Source organism: Alosa pseudoharengus, unplaced genomic scaffold (assembly GCF_046254945.1).
Source record: "Alosa pseudoharengus isolate Yale_2024_CS ecotype anadromous, Long Island Sound unplaced genomic scaffold, YU_APseudo_1.1 YU_APseudo_1.1_scf_4, whole genome shotgun sequence".
NCBI classification, from domain to species: Eukaryota; Metazoa; Chordata; class Actinopteri; order Clupeiformes; family Clupeidae; genus Alosa; species Alosa pseudoharengus.
Genome location: NW_027468774.1, coordinates 31,066,673 through 31,088,877, shown reverse-complemented (window position 1 = coordinate 31,088,877; position 22,205 = coordinate 31,066,673). Strand labels below are relative to the sequence as shown.

Below are 22,205 nucleotides of genomic sequence, written 5' to 3'. Positions count from 1 at the left end.
TGTTATTGTTTTTAACTGATTGTTCTTCATATCAAGGAGCCCTGTTCTTGTGTCTCCCATGTGATTCTAATTTACTGGGTTTAGTACCAGATAACATTGTGCATGGTGATGTTGTGTGCGCTATGGGGCAAGCGGCTGCAGTGTCCATACCACATTCAGGTCCAAATATCTTCCTCCCACTTTTCTATCTGAATAGACAGAGGAAAAAAGCCTCCCAAAATATATTTAAAAATTGCTCCACTCCAATGGTTCTGTGAATAATCTAACCTATCTTCTTTCTTATCTTAATTGGACAGTAGTATATTAGAATCACAGACACGTCTTTAGAAGAAGGATTCCATACAGCATTACTTTAATTCTCTGTATTTCCTATAAGCATCAACATTTACCCCCTCTTATAGGTATAATCTCCCGATAAGCCAGTCATATCTTCCATAATTGATATCATGATGTCAAACTCATGATACTCCAAGCTATAAATGGACTGTGTGTACAGTATATGTTTGCAATTACGATTGTTGGGGTCAAACTACAAGGGAGAGGAATGTCACGAGAGCCCCTTCTGAATGCATGAATCATTGATGCGCTGTCACACTTCACTGCACACTGCACACCCCTAGAAAGTGTGCCTCATTGGTTCTACTGCATACAGGAGAAAGCCCTTCAAGGTTTCACTTTAATAAGTAGCTTTTGCCATTTAAAAATCTTATCTTCTTTACTGGCTTCTGCAAAGCATCGTATAGATTCTACTAACCCTTAAGTATCATTTGGCATTCAGAGGATCCTTAATGGTTTTACATTTTTCACTCTAACTCGGTGTATTCCTTTTGCCCTATTTACGCAGGAGTTTGTATGGAGGTAGCAGTGTGCACTTCTTACTTTAGCCTGTGGGTTAGCATGTCTAGGCCTGTTTGGGAGGTCTGATGGCTGGAAAAATAACAAAAAGCCTTAATGGCTGAATTTGACGGTGTTCTGAACTACGAGCATTTATGTAAATATCAGCAAGTATGCTCTATGCTTCGCACACATAGAGTGTTCATTACTTATTAGACTAGTGGCTCACAGTCATAGAGGTCCTATTTCACACATGCTCATGAGGTTCCTTACCTTTAGTGTTCTGTTCTGAAACTACACACTTCCAGCTTCTGCATTCGAAAACATGGGGGGTAAAGGGTAAGGGAGTTTTCCACTTTTTTTCTGTTGAACTGTCCTCTCTTGTTTCATTTGTGCAGAGCCATCCAAACTAACTCAGCAGAGGCAGGGACAACTAAAACCTGTGGTTTTAATGGGGATGTTAAGAAGTGTTAGTGTGTTAGTGTATTTTGTTCTTTCATTTTGTATTTTTTATTCATGAGTTTTTTTATGAAAGTGAACGTATTAAATGTTTGTGAACAGGCCACTGGAACTGAATATGCCCCCCCCCCAACCCCACCCACCCTCTAATATGTCCTGTAGTCAGGAGAGCCAGGTGCTCTGGAGGCCACAGTGGTGACACACCCAATTCATCAGGACTCATCTTTCACACTATAGTCAGCATGTTCACTGTGGGTATGGGTGTGTTTGTGCATGTGTGTGTGCATATTTGTGTGTGTGTGCTTGTGTTTTACCACAACAATTTGCAAGGCAGGGCAGCCATATTGGAAGACCAAATCATAGTATGGGAGGTGATGAGGCATCAACTTTATCAGCACGAAGGTTGTTCAGATTAGCGAGATCTACTCATGAACATCAGTAGGTCTGTATCCAATCTGGACCAGGGTCTGGCGTCTCACGTGAAGTCCTTTGGAACTGTGTGTAGCATTGTGAGTCCTGAGTCGATGCCCCTTGTTTACAGAGTCGAGAAACAGAAGGGTCTTTCCAGACCTTGAGTTCTTGCATTAGTGTGACTTACCCGAAAAGGGAACCAACACAGACGGACTTGTTGTCGTGAGTGTGAAAGGACTGCTTCCCCCAGAGGATTTTGGAGAGTGTGTGTGTGGGTGTATGGCTGTGTGTGCCTCCGTATATGCGTGAGAGTGATGAGGCACCCTCTGTGCCTGTGTGTCTGGCTTGCATAATTCTGCGTCTCTACATGTTTCTTGCTATTGCAGCTGAATCAGTTGTTCCCCCACTGTTCTAAACAAACAGCCCAATTGCAAAGTTTGCTTACATTCAAATGCCCAGTATCCTTTTCCTACAGGAAATGGATAATAGAGAGTGAACCCCCCCCCCCACCCTGTAATGGCGTCAGAAACACTCCCCTGTGTGCCTATGGGCGTGTTGTGTGTGTGTGTGTGTGTGTGTGTGTGTGTGGGCATATTGATATTGAATGTTTTTTGGTGTGTAGGTGTGTCAGTGTTTGTGCTTGTGCGTGTGTGTTTGTGCCCCCCCCACCCCCCCCATGAGAGGTTGCACATACCTTTGTACTTCATTTTGTGCTTCAGGTGCATGTGGGTTTGAGAATGTATGTGTGTATGTATGTGTGTGTGAATGTCTCTGTAGGTGTGCATGCTGTTATATCTGTGTGTGAGAGTGTGTGTGTGTGTGTGTGTGTGTGTGTGTGTGTGTGTGTGTGTGTGTGTGTGTGTCTGTGTACTGTGCTCAGGGGAGTCCTGATAAGTCTCTGCTTTGATGCCTGAGGAGCCTGTTAAGTGGCAGGCAACTTTTAGTCTCTCTCTCTCTCTCTCTCTCTCTCTCTTTCTCCTTCTCCCTCTCTCATAATGAGCTTCATGCCCTTTTAGTGAGACTTTCTCCTTCAGGAGTGCTAGACGTTGTGGTCAGGCAGAGAGTGCCCGCGGTGCGCTCGGTCAGAAATCCCCCCGCTCTTCCTCTTCTCCCTGGCTGACGTGTTGTCTGGTTTGATGTGGAAGTGGGGCCACAAGCTTCCTACGGGTGTTTTACTTTCTCTTCCCACGCGCTGAGTTGTCCTAGTCTTAGTCTACATTCTCACCTCGCTTTGTCAGTCTGCTGGTGGTCAGTTAGCTGCTGGTCAGTTGGCGGGTGTGCTGCTCCTGTGACATGATGCCCGTGCCCAAACTGCTGCGCAAGGCGTCTCTCAGCCTCAGGCCCCGCTTGGACTCGCTCCTGCGGATCATCAAGGTAAAGCAACCGTTCATGGGTCAGACTTTGAGTGTCACTGAAGTTGCTGACCATAGCAGGATGTTAAGAGTCAGTTGTTACATTCCGGTTGACATTGTACAAAGCTGAAACGTTATTCTGCTTGTTAAGATAATCTGTTTGTCACTTCAGTGTTTGTCAAGAGGGCAGGTTTATCTTAAAAGTGGCAATGGACTTTATAAAATGCACTGCTTGGTTATTTTATGTGCTTTACTCTTGAGTCATTGGATAACAGCAATGTATTCAGTCAGCAGACAGAATTTCTTTGATCTTTTCTGTAATTCCGCTTATTGACATACTAGCCACGATTACATTGGACAGTTTTTTGTCATTCCGATTAAACTACTCCGATTGAAAAAAAATTATTGTCTGTTTACATGGGGTACATTCTATTTCGATCACAGGGGCTCTCAAGAGCTTTAGAATCTTTGATTGGAATAGCTGTTGTTGCCTACTCAGTGATGCCAGTAACGCGTTACTTAGTAACGCGTTAGTCTATTTTTACCACTTTTTTCAGTAACGAGTAATCTAACGCGCTACTATTTACCAACCAGTAATCAGATTAAAGTTACTTATCTAAGTTACTGTGCGTTACTATTTTTGTCATTTTCCTTAATAAAAAGATATATTCTTTGCTTTCTTCTTGTCTTGGGGATTAATGTCATGTAGGCTATGCTCACGTTTTCAGCATGAGGACAATTCACGTGCAGCGACACAAACGAAAACAACAATGGAGGGAGAGAGAGAGAGATGCACATTTCATCAGTCATTACTTTGAGTTTGTGTCAGCTAAACATGACAACATTAAGGTACATTGTACATTCTGTGCTGGCGACAAAGTGCTGTCTAGCTAGACATCCCAAGTCTCCCGAACTTTTGGGAGTCTCCCACATATTGATAGCGGCTTCCTGACGCCCGCAAATTACATAAAATCTCCCGGAACCTAGAGCGAACAAGAGCACGCAAGCCAGACCGGACTTCAAATCAAAGATAGAATCTTTGCTTCAAATTGCGTGTGCATAGCTTAATGCGCACACAAAGGAGAGGGAGAGAGAGAGGAGTGGTGCGTTTCTGACTGAAGCGCATCCAAGACAGAGAGCATCCTGGTCTGTTTTGCTAAATCAACCAATCCGTTTTCAGTGTAAGTGCTTATATCTCTTTTCTCCCAAACATAATTAATCAGTTCAGTCAGTGTATCTAGGAACAGAAGTGTCATGGCAGCGTCAGTGCCCCTCAAAAAGGAAGATTTAAGACCCATTTCACATCAGACTACACAAAAGTGCACCCAATTGTCTCAAAAGATTAAAACATAATGATAATCTTGCACACTGCACTGTTTGTAACAGCAACTTTAGCATTGCTCACGGCGGGTTAAATGATTGCAAAAGACTTGTTGAGGTGAGTTTAACAAGTGTAATTTCATTTGCATATTACTCAGGCCTATAGGCTACAAGATGGCTAGTTGCCAAGGCTACATGAAAAAAAATCTACATATTTTACTATAACAATTTCTATCAATAGGCCTTCCTTATTTGGTGTACTTAGACATTATTGAACAAACATCTGAATTTCAGTATCTAAGTAGGTTAGGTTGGGATGTCTGGGACATCTACTGTTAAAATGCACTTCCAGTATAGTGAGTATTGGCAAAACCGGTTATCATTTTTATGTTGAGGCGTTGGGGGTGTTGTCGGCAGCTGCTGAAAGTAACTAATAAAGTAACTTGTAATCTAACATAGTTACTTTTAAAATCAAGTAATCAGTAAAGTAACTAAGTTACTTTTTAAAGGAGTAATCAGTAATCAGTAATCAGATTACTTTTTCAAGGTAACTGTGGCAACACTGTGCCTACTTTTCCTTTAGAAGAAACAGCAGGCAATCCAATTGACCGTTTACATGGCTGTTCAATCGGAATAGATAGATAGATAGATAGATAGATAGATAGATAGATAGATAGATAGATACGTTATTGATCCCCAGGGGAAATTCAAGGATAGGAATAGGAACTGACTACACCACCTATTTCATTCCAATTAAAATTCTGATTGGATCAAGCCTTTTTATTCTGATTGAGGTGTTTATATGAGAATTTTTATTCCGATTGAGCCGTTATTCCGTTTCTAATCGGATCTGAAGTTTCCATACAAGATGGCTACCATAGATATACATAGGTATATATATCTATGGTGGCTACTGTCTGCCTCTTAATCTGGGCATGGTCTTTGAGAATTCTGTGTGTTCACAGTTACACAGACTTTTAATTTTGAATTTTGAAACCAAGTACTGCAGAGTGGCACAATATGTTTATTCTGGTTAAATGTCTACAATGATGATACATTGCTTTATACTCATTCTCTCGTATACCCAGTATCTTCTTTATCCTGAATATGGTGGATTTAGTTCTGGTGAGCCTATTAGATCTTATAGAATTCTTAATGTTCTTCATCTGTGGATCATACTCCTTGTCTACATACTTTTCAAACCACCTGCTTGTGTGTGTGCTCCCACACGTTGTTGATTGATTATTTAGTATCCTGGCCTGTATATTATTAGGGTATGAGTTTGTGCTCCCTGGCTTGTATAGCGAATGGAATTGCAGTTGTGTTCCCTGGCTTGTGCTTGCTGTAGACAGCCTTTCCTTCATGTTTACAGTGGCTTCTTTCTCCACTTCCTTCATTTCCTCTTACTCAAGGAACATGCTCTGGAGAGGAAAGACCCTAGCTAGGCACTTTTGTGGCCAAATTTAAGAAGTTTTTCCAATAATGGTGTGCATTTCTGATAAACACTAACGACCAGTTCCCCTTACATGGATTAGAGGCTAAAAGTTTTTAATGGCTTTTAATGCATCCATTAATCCATATACAGGAAATTGACCTTGAATGTCATAGCCAAACGGGTGTTTTATCCACAGTAGGCATTCAGGTCTCCACAGACCCACAGTATTTATTGGCTGAATGTGTTGTGGTGCTGCCAACATTTACAGGTGTGTTTCTCCAGTGCACACAGGTTCACTTATTGGGAGAGTGGGAGCCGTGTATGAGGTATAATAGGGAGGCTACACGGGGCACATAACTGATGCGTTCCATTCGCTTGGCGTCTGTTGCAACAATTAGCCTCCACCATAATCAATGGACCCTACACCAGACGTGAGCGCGGCGCCTACGCTTCAAAAAAACTAGATGTACCGCAGTGCGGTACAAAATATGACCGCCGCCCAGTCCAGCACATTTTTTCCAGAAAAAGTCACGCTTGTCAAATTGTGTTTCATTTCCTACTTTGTTACTTTTTTGTGTGTTTGTAATTGAGTGTGTGCAGAGTGTGTGGTTGTTTTTGTGTATATGTGTTTTGTGTGTGTTTTTTTGTGTGTGAGTGTGTGTGTGTGTGTGTGCGTTTGTTTGTAGGTGTATTTGTATGTGTGGGTGCATGTGTGTGTGTGTGTGTATGTGTGTTTATGTGTTTGTGTGCGTGTTTGTGCGTGTCGTGTGTGTGCATGTATGTGTGTGTGCATGTGTGCATGAGTAGTGTGTGTGTGTTTTTGTGTGTGTGTGTGTGTGTGTGTGTGTGTGTGTGCGCATGTGTGTATGTCTTTATGTTTGTATACATAAATAAAGTAAAAACTGAATTGCATTATGCACACTCAATTCTCACTGGTATCTGCTAGACAACAAGTACCAAAACATGATTAGTTCATAGATTTCACATGTAAAAACATTTTATACAACCCCACCCCCATCTTGCCTGTTCATAATTCTGAGAAATTCTTTAATTGTGTGCCTATGTGCGTGTACGTGTTTATGTTTGTGTGTGTGTGTGTGTGTGTGTGTGTGTGTGTGTGTGTGTGTGTGTGTGTGTGTGTGTGTGTGTGTGTGTGTGTGTGTGTGTGTCCATGTGCTTGTGGGTGTGCTTGTATGTGTGTTTGTGTGTGAATATCTATTTATGCACATGTGTGCATATGGAATGGGTTAACATGACCCCTGGAGGCAAACATACGCAAAAAATGGGTCATCCTAGGCCCTACGGTTCTCAAGATATTAACAGAAAACTCTGTTGGTGTACGATCACTAAATGTACACATAAATTAATTTATTGTATGGCCCCCCATGAACGAAAGTCCACGAAACTTGGCATGCATTAGGAGGGTGTCATAATGATCCTACGCTTTCAATTTCGTGCAGTTTTGACCATGTTAGCCAGAGATATTGTACACCTAATTTTTTGCTTTTTAATTTTTAACTAGGTGGCGCTATACATGAAATAAGTGGTAATGGGATGGGTTGACATGGCCCCTTAAGACCAACATACAAAAAAAAGGTGGTCCTCCTAGGCCCTACGGTTCTCGAGATATTCACAGAAAACTGTGTCCGGCCACCTACAGGCCAGTTGGTGTACATTAACATAAATTAATTTATTGTATGGCCCCCCATGAACGGAATTCCACGAAACTTGGTGTGCCTTCAGAGGGTGTCATAATGATCCTACACTTCCAATTTCATGCAGTTTTGACCATGTTAGGTCACAGATACCTGCGATTACAACACCTCATTTTTACTTTTTTGTTTTTAACTAGGTGGCGCTATACATGAAATGAGTGGTTATGGAATGGATTGACATGGCCTCTTAAGATCAACATACAAAAAAAGGTGGTCTTCCTAAACCCTACGGTTCTCTAGATATTCACAGAAAACTGTGTCTGCCCTACCCTCCTTTCAGGGGGTTCAGTCCAGCGGGGGGGGGGGGGCTACAGATCAAAACGAAAAATGATGGTTCCATGCAATCTATATGGGGCTACATGCCCACCAAGTTTCATGTACCCCGGTCTTTCAGTGTCCCGGGAATCCTTGACGGAAATTTGGACATGCGAAAAAGAAAAAGAAAAAAGATGCTCAAGCTTCGCTGCGCGGCTGTCATAATTAAACCAGTCTTCTAAAACTATTTTTACGCTACGCAAACGGAACGGTTCAGTTACTTGCCCAGTGTAGCCCAGGTGTAGTAAGGCTTGCGGATCATTTGACTTCAGAGCCCTCTGTCATTACGCAACAGTGACAGTTTGCTGTAGCTTTCTACTAGAATGAAGAGTGGAGCTACTGCAGTGAAGTTGTTCTGCAGTAGTTATAGTAGAGAAGGTTATCCTTCGGCTCATGAACTTGTTTTAGAGTTTACACAGTTGTTCAAAACAGCATTAGTAATGACGGTGTACCTGCAACAAGCAGGGTCTCTGAAAAAGGTCTTGGTCCACGAGCAAGAAAAAAGGAGGGATTTAGAGAGGGAGAGAGGAGAAGGAGTGGGCTGTTTGTTTGACTGTTACCCTATCCCTCAACTGGGCTTTGTTTGGTGTGGGAAAGAGGCACAGAGGCTTGGTGGTCCCCCCAGGGCAGTGTGTCCTGCTCTGATTCCCATGACTGCCAGCACAAGCCTCTCCGAGGCACTATGGTGGACCTGATTAGGTCCTAATACTTTAAAGGTGCTCTAAGCGATGCTACGTGTTTTTTAGGCTAAAACATTTTATGTCACTTACTGCAAACAGCACCTAACCAACCACTATCTGTCTGTGTCCTGAATACACTGTAAAAAAAAAGCGATCTCTGTGGACAGCCCAGGCTCCAAGAACGGCAACAAAAACAACCTGGGCAAACCTAGCCCATGAAAACACAACAAACTGTTCCAGCAAATCACAGACGAGATGCGCGTGTAGGAGAGTTTAAATTGCCAGGGAGCAGCATGGGAGGGAGGGGGAGGAAGTAGCGATCTAGCTCTCTGTTTTGTTTGAAAGTCAACAGAAGTGACGTTGCCCAGCATCGCTTAGAGCACCTTTAACATTACATGAAAAGAACAGTTATCTGCATTCTTTTTGTGAACTTGAAAAATTGTTCAAATCATTATCGTTTATGCTACATGTATTTTGCATGTGTTTCAGTTTGACTGTTTAAATCAGTGTGTGGACATCAACATTTCTTCTGCATGTGTTCAATGTGAATGTTGCCAATTACTGATTTGCATTTTTACTTTCCTTTAAGATTCCCACAACACAGGCTCTCAGAACTGGTCTCATTTATTATTATCTACTTCATATCATAATTTAAGAAAAACAAAGATGGAATAAATGATGGCAAACCACCAGAAAAGTTAATCTACTACATAAAACAATGGAACTGGTTGGATACCCATTAACCTTAGGGAAAGTGTCCATAGCATCATTTTTCTTTTCTTTTTTTGGAGCACTAGTGTCTTTTTTCAGTTGTTTCCAATGAAGAAACAAAAAAATGGGATCACGCTGGTCTATCCTAACTGGAAAAATGACCTTTGATGGCGGATAGCACTGCATAACATGACTGACCTTGACATGTCTTTTCCACAGGCAGAGAATGAGAACCCCACCACAGCTGTGTACGCCAACGTGACCGACCTGAAGAAGACTACACCGCGTGCCCCACCGGCGGTCTCCTCCTCTTCCTCGTTGCCCGGTGTTCCGCCACTCCCCTCGCTGTCCGTGGAGGGATGGGAGGTGCACACTGATAAAGACAGCGGCAAAGACTTCTTCTACCAGCCATTGACGGGGCAGAGCACGTGGGAGATCCCCCACAGCCCGCTCCCCGGGCCAGGCATGGATTCGCTGGCCTCGCCCCTCTCCGCCGCCTCCTCCACCTCCTCCAGGGGCTCGGACTGGGAGCAGCTACTGGACGAGTCCACCGGCCATCATTACTACTACAACTCCACCTCCAAGGAGACGACCTGGGTAGCCCCCAATGCCCTCTCCCCTGCCTCCCCCACCTCCCCTGCCTCGCCGCCTGGGGAGAACCAGAGTCTGCAAAGACAGCATAGCGATGGACCGGTAAGACTCCTACTCCTACTTAAGCTGTTCTTAAGATGCTCAAGATGCTCTTAAGTGCTACCTGGGATAGGTATAGGGATGTAACGATATGAAAATTTAACCTCACGGTTATAGTGACCAAAATTATCAAGGTTTTCGGTATAATCACGGTATTTCTAAAAGTGTGTTCAATATGTTCAGAAAGCACTGATAGGCCTACACAAGCTGAAATAGTTTCAAAAAGTGTCCCGTTCACTTTTTTCTTCATGTTTAATTGGCTATGTGCTTATAGCTTAACTTACCCTACCATAACTTGGAGTTGGCTATTTCTGTTATTTGGATGCAATGAGTGAGACCAAAGTGAGTGTTCAAAATAAAACTTTAGGCTACTGTATTCTCCTGATAACGTGAGTGGAATGGATTTAATGTGAACGTGAACATAAAAAGACGCAGAGTGGCTACATGATACAGTGCACATTTTGCGGTGAAAAAGTTCCGCCTTTTAAAATCAGGTGTAGCCTAATCCGAATCGTAGTTAAAACCATCAATTAGACAACAGAATCAGTAGGGTACCAGTTTTGTTCCATTGTACCAGGCCTACTATATGTCAAAAGCAGGCTCGGATGAAGCTGGGAAAGATTAAACACACGGTTTCCACACCACGGTAATCAACAGTGATAATCATGATGTTTGAAATGAAAACGGTAATTATTATCGTCAACATTTTTATCGCGGTTTACCATTATACCAGTAATCGTTACATCCCTAGATAGGTAATATATTTTAAAATGAGTAAATAAAACCGGTTACACTTTACTTGACAGTATTGACATAAGAGTGACATGACACTGTCATGTGTCATAAACAAGTCATAAACGTTTATGACATAAACTATGTCATTAAGTGTCATTCGGGTTTTGTCATAACAAGTTAGGGTTAGGAATAACGTTAGGTTTAGGGTTAGAGTTAGGGTTAGAGGTTAGGGTTAGGGTTCATGTGTCATGACATTGTCATGTGTTCATGACCGTGTCATGTCACTCCTATGTCGATACTGTCAAGTAAAGTGTTACCATAAAACCTTTATACTCATGTTCTTCTGTGGGTACAAATTGGATAAACCTTATTGGATTGAAACCTTTCAAGTATCTCATTGTTTTTAGCTCTGCTGTGTACACATCTCGTTTCGAAGAGGAAACTTGACCTCTTGACCCCTTGACCTCTCTAGTTTGGCTAAGCGGCATGATGAAAGAGCTTTAGTTCACTGAAATATGTTTCTGTCGTAACAACAAGTTTGATAGAATCGGTTTGACCTCCATTCCATCTCTTGTTTCTGCCTCCCATGTGAGCAGCCCCCTCTGCCTGAGGAGGATTACCCCACTGAGGAGCCGGAGGACCCTCTGTCCCCACCGGTCTTTGGGCGGGACGTCCCCTCCATCAAGCGCATGGTCATCCCCAGGCCCAACCTGGAGCCCAGCGTCCCTGTAGGCTGGACCCGCAACCAGCAGCCGGACGGCAAGACCGTCTTCACCAGTGACCGGACCCAGGAGCAGGTGAGAGTTCTGTTCAGGACTTCTGCCTGGGAATTGACAATTTGTCTAGGGAATTTGTCTAGGAATTGCTGCTGCATGTAATTATGAGCTTTACCCAATGAATGTGTTTATTTGTATAGCGCCTTTCATGCACTGTGGCAATACAAGGTGTTTACAAAGTAGAGCATGCGGGAAGTTTTAAGAAGGGTAATAGGTGTTGTATATGCCATCTCAATCTAATTACTTTGCTGTTTATTTGTTCAATAGTGGTTCCAATCTAAAGATAAAAATGGGAAAACCTACTACTACCTGAGAGATGGATCAAAGTCGCAGTGGACCCTTCCAGAGGTGTGTGTGTGTGTGTGTGTGTGTGTGTCTGTGTCTGTGTGTGTGTGTGTGTGTGTGTGTGTGTGTGTGTGTGTGTGTGTGATTTAGTGTATCCAGTGTTGGCATATTATGTCTGGCATATTAAAAACCAACAGCAAAGCAACAACAGCACATGTGGCATGCATAAAAACAGACTCAATATCTAGCAACAACACAAGCTTTAGATCGGTCCAATAATGGTAATTGTTTTCAAGAGACACTTATTTATTAAACATTCTCGGAATAGACACTAACTTTGGAAGCATGGCAAAGGATGGAATGTCTAGTATTATTATTGTCAATGTCTTACTCTGGCAAAGAGTTGATAAACATCGCAATAATACGTTTTAGTCACACAAGATTCTTGCATAGTCTGGGTGTCTTTTCAATTGAATCTGTAATCTGTGTAGACAAAAATGGACATTTAGTTCATGTCATATGTATACATGTCATATGTATACATGTATGCTTGAATTTAACCTAATAAGACTCTTCATCATCTCATAATCTCCTCAGGTTTCACAGGCTCCACAGGCGCCAGCTTCCCCCAGCCAGCCGGCTGTGGGCAACGGAGTGGACCAGGAGGGAACACCGGTTCTTAAGAACTGGAGGAACACCATTGGCCCGATAGTAATCCCACCTGCAGACGACACGGTGAGTGGCCATCTCGACCCCACTCTGGTTCTGAAGCACTTATTTCAGGAGAACATAACCATGCTTACACTCACTACTCAACAAGCACTAAACTCACAGTACCTTTGCTGCTTCCAAATGAAGGAAACAGAGAGGAAAAAGGCTAGCCTAGAAATCTAGACGCACCCTAGCGGCAGCAAATTACATTTGCTGCCAGGGCTAGTCTAGCAACTCTCCGTTGGCTTGTGAGCTCGAAAAATTAAACTTCTATCAGGCCAATCAAATCGTGTATAAAGTCGTTAGGCGGGCTTAACATAATGATTGATGGCAGAGTTGCAACGGTTTGGCTTGAATTCCCTGCTATTTGAAAACATATAAAATAGATGTTGCTGTTGGCGAACAGTGTGACACGAATTAAGCTTTTATTAAGTTGGCAAAAGTTTGAACTAGCGAACTAGCTCCGCTGGTGGGAAATGCATGGGACTCGTAGCGCTGTCCTATTGCATGCAGAGGGAATTTGAAAGACAACCGATTATCCCGCCCCTCGGACTGAGCACTGCGAACGGTGAGTGCCCAGACCCTACATTTTAATGTGGGTCTGGCTCGTCAGGCTAGAAAAAGGCAGCACGGATGCACAGATTTCGGATACAAAATAATGATTGGTGGCTGGTGAATTTGACCGTTTATCTGTCAGTGGCTGGTCAGTGGTTCACATTTCTAAAAGTTCACTTCCAACCCCAGGCACAACCTTCATCTGCTGCTTCAGATTGCCCTGTAAACAGCTGACAGTGGCAGGATAGTAAAGTTTTATAGGTGAAGCAGGATCTGAGTGTATGAGTGAGTAGGGTTTACAGTGAGAACATGCCCCTGGAGCTACTCAGCGCCGGATGTGGAACACTGTGTCCGTCCATCCGTCCGTCCATCTGGGCATCTGTCCCTCAGCCATGAGTAATGCTCTTTTTCCGTGCTGTGGTGGAGTGGCATGGCAGACTGCCTTCCTTCCCCTGCTTCAGCTCATGGTTTTTATTTGCGGTGAGAGCCCTGACCGCGTACTGACCTCATCACAGGAGAGGGAAACACCTGCCATTACTACACCCCCCCCCCCAAACACCCACACATACATTGCCAAAGGGCCTTCACGCAGGATGACATAGTGGAGTTATTAGGGTTAAGCGTCTGTGGTTTACAGAATGGCTGGGAGTAAGACCTTCATGCTAGTCTGTGAAATAAGACCAGATTCAGAAAGCTCCTTAGATGCAGGTTCAGTTCATTTGATTCATGTTATTTATATTTTGAGAGGATCATTACAGATTCTATTTTAAAGGAAAATTCCGGTTTTTAGCACTTTAAGGCCCTTTTCTGGTTTGTTTTGGATGAACTAGAGTGGTGGACACCGAAATTTTGACGATTGGTCCTGTCTCGATTTTTCTGACTCGTTTTGAATCGCCTTTGACTTCTCAGGGTGGCTGGCAATGGGCATACTGTAGTAGGCTACTCAAACATGTCCTAAAACAACCCTTAACGTTCGTTTTCAAAACTGTGCAACTCACCGAGTGGTTAGTGGTGTTCGTTGATCATTAAAAACAAATATATCGGCGCAATGTATGATTTCAATCCAGTTATTTGCTATTGTGGAACTATTTCAGACACCTCACAACCGCGTATAAACTTCCGCTCAATATTTGAACCTGAAGCATAGACGGTGGCGCAGTAATATTAACGTGCAATGAGTCTTCCAACAGAAATCAAGTGGTTAGTGGTGTTCGTTGATGTTCCAAAACAAGTAGCGTAGCGAAATACAGTTTCTGTCGTGTTTTATTTGGCATTTTGTAAAATCCCATTGATTTCTGTTGGAAGACGCAGTTAATATTACTGCGCCACCGTCTATGCTTCAGGTTCAAATATTGAGCGGAAGTTTATACGCGGTTGTGAGGTGTCTGAAATAGTTCCACAATAGCAAATAACTGGATTGAAATCATACATTGCGCCGATATATTTGTTTTTAATAATCAACGAACACCACTAACCACTCGGTGAGTTGCACAGTTTTGAAAACGAACGTTAAGGGTTGTTTTAGGACATGTTTGAGTAGCCTACTACAGTATGCCCATTGCCAGCCACCCTGAGAAGTCAAAGGCGATTCAAAACGAGTCAGAAAAGTCGAGACGGGACCAATCGTCAAAATTTCGGTGTCCACCACTCTAGTTCATCCAAAACAAACCAGAAAAGGGCCTAAAAGTACTAAAAACCGGAATTTTCCTTTAAGAGTCTTTAATATGCTACTTTAGAACCGTGTTCAGAAGAGCTGAAGTATTCACTAGTATAAGTTCTAGAATCTAGTTCTCTTAAAATTCTTAACTATATTTCAGAGAATGTTGGTGTTCTTAGTACATGCTGTGTAACTGTAGTGAGCCCTATGTTTGACCAGTGCTCTGTGTATCTCTTGTGTCCTGCTCAGAAGTTCTTTCCATCCCACCGGAGACATGTTTCTGACTATGCCAGTGATGCCTCAGCCAGCTCAGGGAATTCTCCAGAGATGCCCCATCATGTATGTAATACTAAACACACACACACACACACACACACACACACACACACACACACACACACACGCACATACCCATCCATCGTGTCCACCTCATCAACTCTACCTGCCACGTAATCCTTTGATATCATCATTCCTGTGTTCATGCCAGGCTTCTGTTTTTTTGTGTCCTAAAGGATGGTAGAGTCAGACTGTGGAGAAACTTGTCCAATACGAGCATAAACTCGCAGATTTATCAAGTGGGTGTTCGCTCAAATAGCCCATGGCTTTGGGCAGGATATATTTTCCATTCCGTGGTGTAGGGACCTTTGGGTGTTTTGTTTTCATTTAGAATATCAGTTTTTTTCATACTAAACTTTGGGGTCAGTTTTTGACCGAGGACTGTGCATGTCTGTACAATCTCTAGTCCACATGAATTAGTCCCTTATGACGGCAGGGCTTCATGTGCTTGCCACCTGTTCAGAGCCCACATTATGGGAGCAACATGGTGGGTTTGCTGGGAGATGGTGTTCTGATGGTAACTCTTCTTCTGAATGTTTTTCTCTTGGGTGTATTTCTAAATGTAAATGTCTACAACACAGTTAGATTACAGAACCAACTGTGGGTCTTCTGTAGAGTGAACTACTGGATTGTTACAAGAACTGAAGAACTTGTTGAGTAACGGGTGTCTTACCGGTGGTGAAAGTCTGGTACATGCAGGCATAATTGAGTTTTTGTCTTTACTAACCTTGGTTCAATTCAAAGTATATGCAGACATAACTGGGTTTTTGTCCTTACTAACCTTGGTTCAATTCAAAGTATATGCAGACATAACTGTGTTTTTGTCCTTACTAACCTTGGTTCAATTCAAAGTATATGCAGACATAACTGGGTTTTTGTCCTTACTAACCTTGGTTCAATTCAAAGTATATGCAGACATAACTGGGTTTTTGTCCTTACTAACCTTGGTTCAATTCAAAGTATATGTAGACATAACTGGGTTTTTGTCCTTACTAACCTTGGTCCTCTTCAGAGGTGCAGTTCTTCCTTTCTTTCTCTGTTTCACCTTGATAAAAATCTTCTCCAGGATTTCCTCTTTCCTGAGTTGAAATTGGGTCGGCCTTAAATGCCCATAGTGTGACCTGTCTCAGGCTCTGACTTCTCTGGTCCTCTGTCTTATAGGGCCACCTGCTGGAAAAAGCTGGAATTCTCAACAAAACCAAAGTGGTTGACTGCGGAAAGAAACTCAGGTAATCTTGAAACTTTGGTCAACACAACACTCTTGAACTTGCACTTAAAATAGCAAAGGTGATATCCAAAGTAAGAAAACTTACTACTTAATGAATTGATGAACATAATGTAGTTGTTATGATAGTAAAGTTTATAAGAATATGTTCTTGGGGTTAATATTAGGATTTGGTTGGGGGTGTAGGCATAAGGTTGATGACAAACATACATTTTGACGTAAAATGCACAGGCTAATATTGTTTGTTTAATTAATTGTAAGGACACTCAGTATTATAGCATTATATTAGACCTGTTGTCTTATACCTGTTTCCTTGGACTTTGTTCACTATTCCAGGAAGAACTGGTCTCAGTCCTGGACGGTTCTCCATGGTGGTATCCTGACATTCCATAAAGATCCCAAATCAGCCCCATCAGGACCTTCTGTAAGCAATCCTCCCACCAAGCAATATTCCCACTAAGTTAATATGTTCAGTGGATGTGAATGTGGATTGTGGAAGTACAGTCATACGTTCTTGGTTCTTTTGCTCTTTTCTAGAAAACCATTTTAAGGTTATCCAATGAACCTTTTGATTAAGGGTCTCTTGTAACTTGTAAGCTTTGTAACTGTTTTAAATTTGTTGGAAGCCTCATCCTCAAAGAATCTAGAGAGGCTTATTGCAGAAGACATTCTCCCCTTTGAAGCCCAACAATTGACAGAGGTCATACTGAAGTGGTGACTAAGATGAAATCTGTATATTCTGACCCTCTCAGAGCAAATCGAACCAGATCGTCCCTGAGTACACTGTTGAACTAAGGGGGGCTTCTGTCCTTTGGGCGTCTAGAGATAAATCCAGCAAGAAGAACGTTCTGGAGGTTTGTTTTCTCAACCAAAAGTTCTCAGTAAGACGTTTCTCTGCAGACTGTGGCTTCTCATATGAGAAAGATGTTTAAAGTGACTTTGTATGCTAGTGTTGCATTATCCGTCTGATTATGAATGACCTTTCATCTAAAGATAGCATGTTTGCTTGCCTTTTATCATATGCAATGTCAGAAATACCTAAGCTACATAGCATAATAGTGTCTTAATCATTCTTATCATAATTTCCTGTTAGTATTAGTGATCTCAATGACTACAATTTACCAGAAGGAAGGTGCCCTAGTAATTAAACCTCAATACATTGGCATAGTTTGAACAAGCTACAGACCAGGGTCAGACCATTGTAATTAAACTAGACTAAACCAAACATGTTGACATAGTATTAACTTATTATATTTTGGACAGCTGAAGACTCGTAATGGGTCTGAGTACCTCATTCAGTACGACACTGACAGCATCATCACCGATTGGCACAAGGTTATTCTGGACGCCATCAGACAGGTGAGTGGCATGCAGCGCCCTCTACTGTAGGTTGCTGGTACTCCGCTGGAGAGATGCCAGTACAACTGGGCTGTCGTTTTGGTGTGAGTTTTGTTTTATGTGTGAGTTAATCCTGTGATTCTGTGTCCCAGGAACAAAGTCACGTCTCAGAAGAGGAGGAGGAGGATTTAGAGAATGACAAAGACAGAAAGAGATGTGAGTCTGACAGATGGAGCATGGAAGTTCACTTTTACACAGATACAAATGACTCAAAAGGGATCTGTGGCTATAACACACACACACACACACACACACACACACTGTACTGAATGTGATTTAAATACAAATACACTTTGCTCCTACATAGTGTTATGTGTGTGTACAACATACACACACACACACACACACACGCACACACACACACACCCCGCAAATGCACACACACACACATCAGTACAAACACATACACACACATACAAACATAAAAATGTTTTGTTTTTGCTATTTTGAACAAAACCATTATGTCTGCCACGCTAACAGCTGTTCGCAGCAGCACCAGTACCAGTACCAGCGCCAGCGTCAGCGTCAGCGGGGACTCGGATCAGGGCCGGGTCAGAACCAAGCTGCGGAAGTTCCTGCAGAGGCGACCCACGCTGCAGGCGGTCAAGGAGAAGGGCTACATTAAGGGTGAGTTAGAGACACCACTTAAACCTGTCTTTACTGTCTGTCAGGAATGTAATCCTCAACATCCCATCCTACAGTCTGTCTTTACACTCATTCATTGATGCCATGTCCCTGTGAGTCTTGGCGTCATTTAGTGTGTTATTATGAGTACATCACTACAGAGCATCATATAAGTCAAGCTCTTATATGAAGCATTCTGTATACAAACATAGAGATAGATAGATATAGATATCAGCAGGCTCAAGGTGTTTTTGTTGTGTCTTTGAAACCATTTATCAGTTAATCATTAGGCTCTGGGTTAGTGGGTGTGTCAAATGTGGGTTTATGACGATGCTCAGACAATTAAGTCATCAACAAACCATGGTTGCTATGTCACAGGTTAGGTATGTAAACACACCTGTGTGTACTTCTCCCTTCACCTGCTATTTCATTTTCACTTTCCTCTTCATGTGGGGTTTCACTGACTGAGTGTTGTTATGATGAAGGGGATGAACTCCTTTCACTAATCAGACAAGGGACATTCCCCACCCCACCCACACTTCACCCTCAAGCTGCAAAGAGAAAGTTACTTAACCATTTGAAATATGGTGACATGGATTGTAACGTCATCATTTCGAATGTCTCAGTATAGGATTTTCCCAAGTGTAAGTCTAACACTGTATCAGTGGTCTGATAGATAATTATCTTAAGACTATCAACCCTACCACTCCCACCAATATACACTGTTCAACTTTTCTCCTTTCTCAATCTACACTCACAGAATGTCTGACAGCAAAATCAAACAATCGCCTCATAACAGTTTCGCCTGTGTTCATAACCAAACAATGATTTTTGAGCAGTGTATTGGGACTAGTATGAACTCCATCCACGAAAATAATGAAACACTCTTGAAACACAATCTACATCTCTTTCTTCTAATCTTCTTCCCTCTACCTGCCTTTTCTTTCTCTGAGGCCAAGGTAGTGAACTCCGTTACTATTGCCTAAGTGGATGTTATGACATTGCAACTAAGATCATGTTTTAAGTGTTTGTTATCTCACATCCTCCTTCCCCTCTTCTCTTCTCTCCACACACACACACACACACAAACACAGATGCTGTGTTTGGATGTCACCTGGATACCCTGTGCCACCGAGAGAACACCACCGTTCCACGGTTCTTGGAAAAGTGCATAAAGGCAGTGGAGAGGAGAGGTGGGCGCTTATTTCTCTCAGTGTCCAGTGATGTGGACTGGGTCACTTCTTACGAGCCAAACAGCAAAATATGAAATACGGGCTGTAGTCTACAAATAATGACATGTAGCCATTTAAATCTGTGCACAGCTGTAATTGTGTCGTATAATAGGTAGTCGATCTGTAGAACTTTTACAACTTTGTGATTAGATATGTGTTGTTTTCACGTGCTGTATGATGTACATACCAGTAGACATTGAGGAATTAGTTTCTCTTCGTGACTGAAAGGAACGTGTCTAATGTTGCTCTCCAGGTCTTGATGTTGATGGAATCTACAGGGTCAGTGGCAACCTTGCCGTCATTCAGAGACTACGGCACAAAGCAGACCACGGTGAGTAAGAAACTTCACCTTGTAATGCATAATTTCTTTCTCTTTTTTGTTATTTTTATTTATTGTATATGAATAAGTAAGTAAGTGTATATATACTCTTTTGATCCCGTGAGGGAAATTTGGTCTCATTTATCCCAATCCGTGAATTAGTGAAACACACTCAGCACACAGTGAACACACAGTGAGGTGAAGCACACACTAATCCCGGCGCAGTGAGCTGCCTGCAACAACAGCGGCGCTCGGGGAGCAGTGAGGGGTTAGGTGCCTTGCTCAAGGGCACTTCAGCCGTGCCTACTGGTCGGAGTTCGAACCAGCAACCCTCCGGTTACAAGTCCGAAGCGTTAACCAGTAGGCCATGGCTGCCCTATAAATATCAAGCAATATGAAAGATTACCCTATCAGCTCCTTCAGAATCACCCTGAAATTGCATTGCATTGGTTAGTTAGTGCATGTACATAATCAGTACACATAGATTCTGTACAAATTCAGCCATAATGATTGTTTATTTTTGTCCAGTATTCCCCCCCACACAGTGTCCATTCTTAACGTGTGTGTTCCCTCTGTGTTTGTGTGCATGTAGATGAGAGTCTGGACCTAGAGGATGGGCAGTGGGAGGAGATCCACGTCATCACCGGAGCGCTGAAGCTTTTCCTCCGAGAACTACCCGAGCCCCTCTTCCCTTTCAGCTTCTTTGACAAGTTCATCGCTGCCATCAGTCAGTACACACGTATACTTAAAAAGACACACACACACACACACACACACACACACACACACACACACACACACACACTTTCATACATCACCCTTTCATAATATACTTTCATACATCACCCTTTCATAATATACTTTCATCACCCTTTCAAGTTATGGTAAAACGTCAGCACTTCACATAGTCCTTTTAAATTTCAACAACAATGTGAAAGCAACATACAATGTGCTCAGGTTTACCTGCTTGTCTCTGCCATATACACAAGTCTGGATTCATGATTATTTTTCTTTTCTGCAGAAATCAGTGACTACAATCAGAAGGTCTCCTATATGCAGGACCTGGTGCGCTCCCTCCCTCTACCTAACCACAACACCATGGAGGTCCTCTTCAAACACCTGCGCAGGTGAGTGATCCCTGCTGTGTCTGGGACCGTGTCTGCTGTGTCTCTGGCCTAGATAGTCTTTTGGCCATGGTCATGCTTAAAATGTAATGTTGAGATGCATCAAAAATGTAGAGTAGCTTGATGAGGTCAAGACCAACAAGGGGAGGCAGAGAGTGGAATTTCACACATTAGATTTGTAATTAAATGATATCTGTAAATGCCCTCGTTGTCTAAAAACATATTTTTATTCAACTATATGGACTAAATGTATAGCAGTTATATTATCAACCTATTCTCTCTATATGCCTCCTTCTTGTTCTTTACATTTCTGGGTCTCTCTCTCTCTCACACACCACACTTTCTCTTTCTCTCTCCCCTCCAGAGTGATAGAAAGTGGCGAGTCGAACCGAATGTCAGTCCAAAGCACAGCGATTGTGTTTGGTCCCACGTTACTGCGGCCCCAGACGGAGTCGGCCAACATCACCGTGCACATGGTCTTCCAGAACCAGATTGTGGAGCTCATCCTCAATGAGTTTGAGGAGGTGTTTAAGCCCAGATGAGGCCCACCATGACCCCAGACCCCTCTCCCTCTGGCTCCTCCACTATACCCTCATGACACCCCCAGAAAGCCCCCACACATACACACACACAGTCACTTTTCTCTGTCTCTCCCTCTGTCTGTCTTTCTCACTCACTGTATTGGTCTCTCTCTCCATCTCTTTCTTTCTTTTCTTTCTCTCTGTGTCCTTTTCCCTTGTAAGAACAGTGTGCCATAGAGAGGAGAGAGTGAGGAAAAACTGACTGTCTCTCTGTCAGTGGTAGTCAGGCATGACACAAAGTAGGGGGTCAGTGGAAACTGTGATGATGGTCCCCGCCATATGAACGGAATAGTGCTTACCTGGGAGAAGAATTCTGGAACTATGTGACGCCTCAATGTGTTGTTGTCTTTATTTTACGTGCCTCAAATCCTCCTCCACCCCCTTCAGCCCTTAGTGGACACCTGTGACTGTTGTGTCGGAGACGTGCTTGTTCATGTACACCCAGATGGCAACTGACTGTGGGTTGGATGGCCTTGATCGGACCCCAGGGTCAGCTGTTCTCTGGACATCTCTCTCATGTTGGTACTGCAGATGTTTTTAAAAAAAAAAGCTGTCAAGACCAAGTTCCACCTGCTCCCTGCAGGAAAACTAGTCATGCAATGTCATCATCCTTCCCTTTCCCTTTTGTGGTATGAGTGAACTGACAGAGTGCAACCAGAATGCACTGCTCAGTGTGGTTATGGCTGCATGGATTTAAGTGACAGTGAATATGTTTACATGGACAT

At 42.8% G+C, this 22,205-nt stretch overlaps 1 protein-coding gene across 2 annotated transcripts in view; it reads left to right on the top strand.

Annotated features, from left to right (window-relative positions):
* arhgap27l (Rho GTPase activating protein 27, like) overlaps nucleotides 1–21,953 on the top strand; it is a 38,662-nt gene extending 16,709 nt beyond the window's left edge. Inside the window, exons 3-19 of one of the 2 annotated variants that reach the window (XM_076265868.1) lie at nucleotides 9,452–9,925; nucleotides 11,254–11,454; nucleotides 11,701–11,781; nucleotides 12,316–12,453; nucleotides 14,891–14,980; nucleotides 15,154–15,216; nucleotides 16,139–16,206; nucleotides 16,539–16,626; nucleotides 16,955–17,056; nucleotides 17,466–17,561; nucleotides 17,693–17,756; nucleotides 18,081–18,227; nucleotides 19,319–19,417; nucleotides 19,710–19,787; nucleotides 20,368–20,502; nucleotides 20,797–20,902; nucleotides 21,264–21,953. In XM_076265868.1, coding sequence (XP_076121983.1) covers nucleotides 9,452–9,925; nucleotides 11,254–11,454; nucleotides 11,701–11,781; nucleotides 12,316–12,453; nucleotides 14,891–14,980; nucleotides 15,154–15,216; nucleotides 16,139–16,206; nucleotides 16,539–16,626; nucleotides 16,955–17,056; nucleotides 17,466–17,561; nucleotides 17,693–17,756; nucleotides 18,081–18,227; nucleotides 19,319–19,417; nucleotides 19,710–19,787; nucleotides 20,368–20,502; nucleotides 20,797–20,902; nucleotides 21,264–21,441 — 2,208 coding nt within the window. In that variant the 3' untranslated portion in view covers nucleotides 21,442–21,953. The remainder of the gene's footprint in view (nucleotides 1–9,451; nucleotides 9,926–11,253; nucleotides 11,455–11,700; nucleotides 11,782–12,315; nucleotides 12,454–14,890; nucleotides 14,981–15,153; nucleotides 15,217–16,138; nucleotides 16,207–16,538; nucleotides 16,627–16,954; nucleotides 17,057–17,465; nucleotides 17,562–17,692; nucleotides 17,757–18,080; nucleotides 18,228–19,318; nucleotides 19,418–19,709; nucleotides 19,788–20,367; nucleotides 20,503–20,796; nucleotides 20,903–21,263) is intronic. The other variant, XM_076265869.1, reaches the window with a different exon arrangement.
* Nucleotides 21,954–22,205: the final 252 nt, after the last annotated feature.